This window comes from Microtus ochrogaster, unplaced genomic scaffold (assembly GCF_000317375.1).
Source record: "Microtus ochrogaster isolate Prairie Vole_2 unplaced genomic scaffold, MicOch1.0 UNK35, whole genome shotgun sequence".
Taxonomy (NCBI): domain Eukaryota; kingdom Metazoa; phylum Chordata; class Mammalia; order Rodentia; family Cricetidae; genus Microtus; species Microtus ochrogaster.
The window spans coordinates 1,281,226-1,287,753 of NW_004949133.1; the positions used below are offsets into that span (position 1 = coordinate 1,281,226).

Genomic DNA, 6,528 nt, shown 5'->3' on the forward strand with positions numbered 1-6,528 from the left:
GATAGGTGGATAGATGGATTTTTCAGTACTGGTACCAAAGCCCGGACCATTGCACATCCTAGGCAACTGTTCTCCTGCAGAGCTGAACCCCAGGCTCTCATCTTAGTACCTCCCTTCCACTTAGTAAAGTTTGGGAAGCCAGTGCCATGATTCAGTAGTCAGTGTGCAAGGCTGTAGCTCACTGTTAGTGTTTGTCTAACAAGTGGAAGGTTACTAGAATCAGCACAAAATAAAATGAACTCTCACACACAAGTTACTAAGTAAGAGCCTGGTTTGAGAGTATAAGCTTGAACTCCCAGCAGTGGAAAGCAGAAGCAGGAGAGTGGGCATTCAAGGCCCTCCTCCAGCTCACAGGAAGTTAGAAACCAGGCTGAGATACGAGACCCTCTGTCAAAAGCCGAAATCCAAACAGCAAGGCCATTATCCAAGAACCTTTGGATCATCATCCATAAAAATATGACCTTTAGTTTTTCAAAGTTTTAATTTTATCTTACATTACATCAAAGAGATCCATGACTTCAAACTTCTGCTATCAGCAAATCTTCACAGGAAAGAACATGGAGGAAAGAAAATGGAAATAGTCTCTAAAGCGAACAAGGGCTGCTTTACAATTCTACAAAATCAAAATAAAGGCTATCACAACAGTGAACTAAACATGAACTCAAGGTTGGGGAAATTGGCTCAGAAGTTAAGAGCACAGGCTTCTCTTCCAGAGGACCTGAGCTATGTTCCCTGGGTATCTGATGCCCTATTTTGCTTTTGCAGGCCTTGCACAGACATGGTGCATAGACATTCATGCAGGCAAAGCAAACACACACATAAAAGTAATAAAATAAAATGAATGTGTTTAAGAAAGTAGCTACTATAGCCTCTAGCCAACAAGAACTCAACTAACTTCCATACTCTTACCCCTGCCTGTCAAACACTGAGGTGACAGGCACTTGTTACACATCCAACTGACAGCCTATTTATTACAATAACATAATAAAACAAATTTTAAATTGCATTTAAAATTTTTAAATATCCATGTATTTATCTGAAATCCAACAAACACTGGCATAAAATGCTGATTTTTTCCCCTGGTCTTCATATTTGAATATTGTTTTTTCAATAATCAGTATGTTGAGTAAACAGGAAGCCAACAGACATTAGCAGTGAACTCTTCTACTACTTGAGTTTTAGCCCAGGAAGCTAAGCCAGGTTGTGGTCTATGATGACAAGTCCACTGACCACATGGCTAGGGAAAGACAGCATCAGTGGGATTCCTATGCTTTCAGCTCCCTGTCTTCAATATTTCCACATTCCAGCCTGCTCTCGCTGACAAAACAGAATGACATCAATACATCCTAGCTACTTGGGAGGCTGAGCAAGAGAAGTTCAAGGCCTGCCTCAGCAACTTAGTGAGATCCTTTACCAAAACAAAAATTATCTCAAAAGTCTGAGGACACAGCTCAGTAGTACAGTACTTGCCTAGTAAGCAAAAGGCCCTATTTTCAATCCTTAGAATCATAAATAAATAACAGATTACTAATGGTCTATTATTTATTCATTTTCTAAGAGTATATATCAAACTTGCTTGCATTAGCAAACAGGGTAATCACTTAACGTCACAAAGTACTTGAGTGGTACCCAGGTCACTACAGGATAGAAACTATATGTTAGAGGTTGTCAGACATAACTTTTAGAATGTTCTTGAACAAATGTTGTGTGCCTGCAGTATAAATCCTTGAGAATGTCTATGCACAGGTCTATTCTTCTAAAACGTTGAAAATATGGACTGGGAAAAAAATGACATGAAGGACAGCAGAGGTAACAAGGCACAAAAGGGGTTAATATTGCCTAGAGGAAATCTGGGGGGGGGGGAGGTGAGCCTAACAGTCCTCTCTTTAGATGATGTAGGACAGACAGCTAAATTTTTCTTTTTACTACTCTGAAAAAGAATAGAAAACTAAGCACACCCAAGGTTTTTCACCCAAGAGACATGTCTGGTGGCAAAAGGATTTCCAAATAGCAGGTCGGGCCTTTCAGAACGTGGAGGGGCGGGGTTGCAAAGGAAAGCCCTGATTGGCAGGCTACCTGCCACCAGCGCTACGTGGCAGGCGTGCTCACCTGTGAACACATTCTGAAAGCCATCCGCTGTCGCTGCAGCCCCAGGTGCTTTGGCGGTCAGCACAGGGGACTCGCCACCACTCTCATCCGCAGTAGCCCCCCGTCCCAGCAGGTGCACTGAGCCTCCTGCCCCAGGCGTACGGACGCCTAGCTCCTCGGTCCAGTCGGCTGAGCGGCTAAGGCCGCCGGTGAGGCTGCCTTCCAACCGGTGCTTCTTTGCCGGGGCAGCAGCAGAGGCCAAGGCAGTTCTGGGGCTCCGACTCACAGAAGGCTCCGGTCGCTTCTTGATCCTAGGACTCTGGTTGGGGGACTGAGACGGGGAGTGATTGGGCGAGCTGAGCTGCCGAGTGGTGGTCTTGATGTAGCAGGGGGTGATGAGTGGGTAAGGTTTGAAACATCGTGGGCTGGGCGCAGGGCTGCCAGGCAAAGAAGCCACTGCAGAGACACTGGGCCCTCGTATCCCCTCCTCCGGCTCTTCCTCCGGCCTCTGAGAAGATTCTCCCTTCTCTGGAACCCATTCCTCCTCTGGAGAGCCTCGGGGAGCATCCTCAAACGCATCCTCCTCGCACTCCTCATCTGTGTCCCCAGCTTCGGGCGCTGGGGCTCCGGTTGCGCCCTCCCTTGACTCAGGTTCAGGAAATGTGAAGGCTGGAGATGAGAGAGAGTCTGTGCCTGCGGAGTGGGCGGTCGCGTAGCCGGGAGTCTCAGAGGCCAAGTGGCCTCCAGAGGACGGAGGATGCTCAGTCACAGGGGACTTGGTGGTCTCAGGCAAGTCGGGTCTCACCGGTTGTGTCTGATCCGCGTCCTTTCTAGCCTCGCTACTAGGTCCCAGCAAGAATTGGTCCAGGCCCAGAAAGGCCCCAGGTTGAGGGGAAATGGCAGTGGGGGGCGCTGCAGGCTCCTCGGAGTCCTGGAGCAGCAGTTTCTGCTGCTGTTGCTGCTGCTGCTGTTGCTGCAGGCGAATTGCCTGCTGGATGTCTGAGAGCAAATCCTCCTGCTCCGTAGCGGAGTGGAAGCTATAGATGTCCGTGTCTGAACCAGAACTGGTCCTTTGTCCATCTTGGGCTCCTGCCGCAGTTTCCAAATCCTCCGCAGGCGCCTGGATCCCTACCCCAGCCTCGGCAGGCCTAGGACCACCTGGATGGATCACCTCGAAAGGGTCGGCACATTCGGTATCCGATAGGCCCGTCTCCTCAGCAGAGAGGCTCAGGTCCGGGGTCTTGGTGACTATGGAGTGAGCGCTGTCCAGCTCCCCGACCGGCAGGGCCTGAGAGTCCAGCACATCCTCCCGCGAGTCGCCGGCACCTTTTCCCTTGGTCAGGTTCTTTCTGATTCTCAGGTTGGAAAACACCGAGGCTCTAGAATCCGACTTGCTCTTCTTCTTGCTGCTCTCCCCACCGCCCCCTCCCCCCTTGCCGTGCTTGCCGAGCGCCTTTTTGCTCCCGCTTGCCTTCTTTGTGGTTTCCGCATCCCTGGGCCCCGCGGCATCCTCCGCTCCTCCGCCGCCGCCTTCGTGGGAGGCATCACCTGCGCTCTTCTTCAGCTTCCCATCCTGGTTCCCCATGTTTCAAACCCGCTGCTGCGCCGCCGCGCCTGGGGGTACTCAGGCCATGTCGGCCCTGGCCAGGGCCAGGGGAGTGTCGGGGACAATTCAGGCAGCTGGGCCGGCCGTTGGGAGGGGAGGCCGAGGAGCGCCCAGCTGGCCCCGCTCACATCTGCTGCCCCTTTGCATAATGCGCGGTGGTGGCTCTCCCGGCTGCCGTCCCTGCGGCTGTGGTTGCGGCCCTGGCTGGCGGGCGCGAACATGCTCAGTTCAGCTCGCACTCCCCACCAATGGCTGCACAGGACTCAAGCCTTGGCCTGGCTCCCCGCCCACCGCCGCCGCCCCCTCAGTGCCCCCTTTGGCTCCTCCTGCAACCAAGCAGGGAAAGAAAAAAACGCTTCTATCTCTAGGACTTGATAATTAGGAGATGGGGGTTCCCGAAAGCTGTGTCTATGTAACCCAAACTAGCATGGAATTTAGGATATTCCTATTAGGTTATCTCTGGGGTCCAATCCTTACTTTGAAAAAAAAAATGTTGCCCTCTTTTCAAGAACTGGCGTGTTGGAACATTTACACGAAACTTCAAAGCTCGTAGACCAGCAATGACAAAAAAATGGACACGAGAGAAAACCTGAAGCCCAATATCAGGTCATAATATCAGGAAGGAACACACAGCCACCACACACACACCCCACACATACAGCACCACAAACACACACACACACACTCACACACACACACACACACACACACAAATCTGCCTACTTCTGAGTGGCCCCACTTCAAATACTTGTTGAATGGTTGTACTGTTCTGTTTCTTAAAACGTTGATCATCGCTTTGCACACTCTAAGATTTGTGGGTGTGCTGCTTCCCCAGGCTCTGTGCCTGTTGCACACACATCTCCAACAAGAGAAAATAGCTGTCATTTCAAAAGTGGATTTGTGGGACCTTTCTGGACAGAGAAAAGAGAGTTACGGAAAAGTGAAAATACTGAGATTAAAGCTGATTAAAATGCTAATCTCTAAAATTCTATGTGTTTACCATATAAATTAGACAACATTTGTATTTAAAAGGGTACATATATTATAACTCCCAGGAGGTCAAACTCATCAATATTAAACATGTCACAATGTGGTCTCATAATAAAAAGGAAAAAGAAAAGAAATGCCCTTGGTACAAACACAGGAAATTAGACATTATGTTATAAAGGAGAGCCGCTTTCTCAAGGAAATCCATCCAGACACACTTTGTCCAGGACCAGGACTTCCTAAGTTTCAGACCTAGATGAACACAAACACTTTTATTTGTGAATTTTTGTTTTTGTTTTAGAGACATTAACTTATAGTTTTGTTAAGTGCTTTAAATCATCATTAGTATTTTTAAAAACAGCGGGTTTTTTATACGATAAAAGTAGCATTAATGAAAAATGTCGTTCTTTGTTGGAAATCAGAGAGTGATTCCTAGCCTTTCTCAAACTATGGTCATTGAAACAAGCGTTCATTAGGGCAGGTGGATTATTGAACTTAAGTGGCCTTTTTCAGTAAACAGTTGAAAAACACAGCTTTAATAACTGTGCCAGGGTAATAGCCCAGTTTCCAAGGGATCCCGAGAGCCTGAAAAGCCTTTATTTCACCTCTTTCATAAGGCTGCTCTCTCCTCTTTCCTAGACACGCCTCCCTCTGCCCCCAAACACAGAGCACAATTTGCCTGTGGGCCTCTAGAATTCTTTGCTTCTTTGAATGCTGCAGTACTTTGAATCTTGATTTTTGCTCTTTCTCTATTGGGACATCTTTGATTTAGACCTATTTGTCTCTTTGTTATTTTCTTCTGTGATGTACCCAAGAAGTTTAGAGGACCAAGGGGAGGGGAAAGCGGAGCTAAAAGAAAAGAAGCAGTGAAAATACTGTTTTTCCCCCACAGTTTTTGAATGTGGGGGAATAGGTGGCAGTTGAAGGGCAGGTCAGAGTTGACAGAGCTCTATTATAGCATCACAAAAGTAGAAGGAGACACTTAGAGAGCAGGAACGGGGAGGTAGGGAGGACAATGGAGAGCAATGGGGATGAAGAGGATCACACTGTCAGCAGCAGTAGCAGCTGGGAGTAGCCATGGCTGCCTCCTGCAGCCTGAGTTTTCCCACTCGGGGACCTCCAGGAAGGTAAAGCCCACCCTCAAGACACACACACACACACACACACACACACACACAAATGTCAGGAGAAGTCAGAGTGAAATAGCTAACCAATTTGCTAAGTATTTGATTTATAAGCGGATAGTAGATGCTTTAGAGTTAAGCTTCAACACAGCGGGAAGGACAGGGGAAGATGGGCAGGGAAACAGGGTGGGTGGTGGAGCTTAAGGGAGAAGATTTTATAGGTATCTTAACAATAAATATAATATACCCCTTAAGATTATGTATTTCTCTTATCTGAAAATGTAGAACAAACACACATTAAATATAATGTAGAAAGACTTTTTTCTTTAAAGAATTCTGGTTTTTTGATTTGTTTTCAAGACAGGGTTTCTCTGGGTAGCCCTGGCTATCCTGGAACTTGCTTTGTAGACCAGACTGGCCTCCAACTAAGAGATCCACCTGCCTCTGCCTCCTGAGTGCTGGGATTAAAGGCTTAAAAGTGTGTGCCACCAATGTCTGGTTAAGAATTCTGTTTTTCTAAATAAAGTTGTAAGATAGTTTCATGAGAGGTATTGTTTAGGTTTAAGGGTGGGACAGCAACCCTGACAATGTTAAACACAAAGGTCACAACAATATGGCTCCCAAGCAAGCATAATTTTGTTCTTATTTTCTCAACATCCTTGTTTGAAATATCTCTCAGAAAAGAAAATGTTGTCTTTGTAGGCCATCTCTCTGTCTCTGTCT

At 47.4% G+C, this 6,528-nt stretch overlaps 1 protein-coding gene across 1 annotated transcript in view; it reads right to left on the minus strand.

Moving 5' to 3' along the window:
* Fmn2 (formin 2) overlaps positions 1 to 4,348 on the minus strand; it is a 292,978-nt gene extending 288,630 nt beyond the window's left edge. Inside the window, exon 1 of the mRNA XM_026789966.1 lies at positions 2,110 to 4,348. Within this exon, the coding sequence (XP_026645767.1) occupies positions 2,110 to 3,673 (1,564 nt within the window). The 5' untranslated portion in view covers positions 3,674 to 4,348. The remainder of the gene's footprint in view (positions 1 to 2,109) is intronic.
* Between the last annotated feature and the right edge of the window lie 2,180 nt (positions 4,349 to 6,528).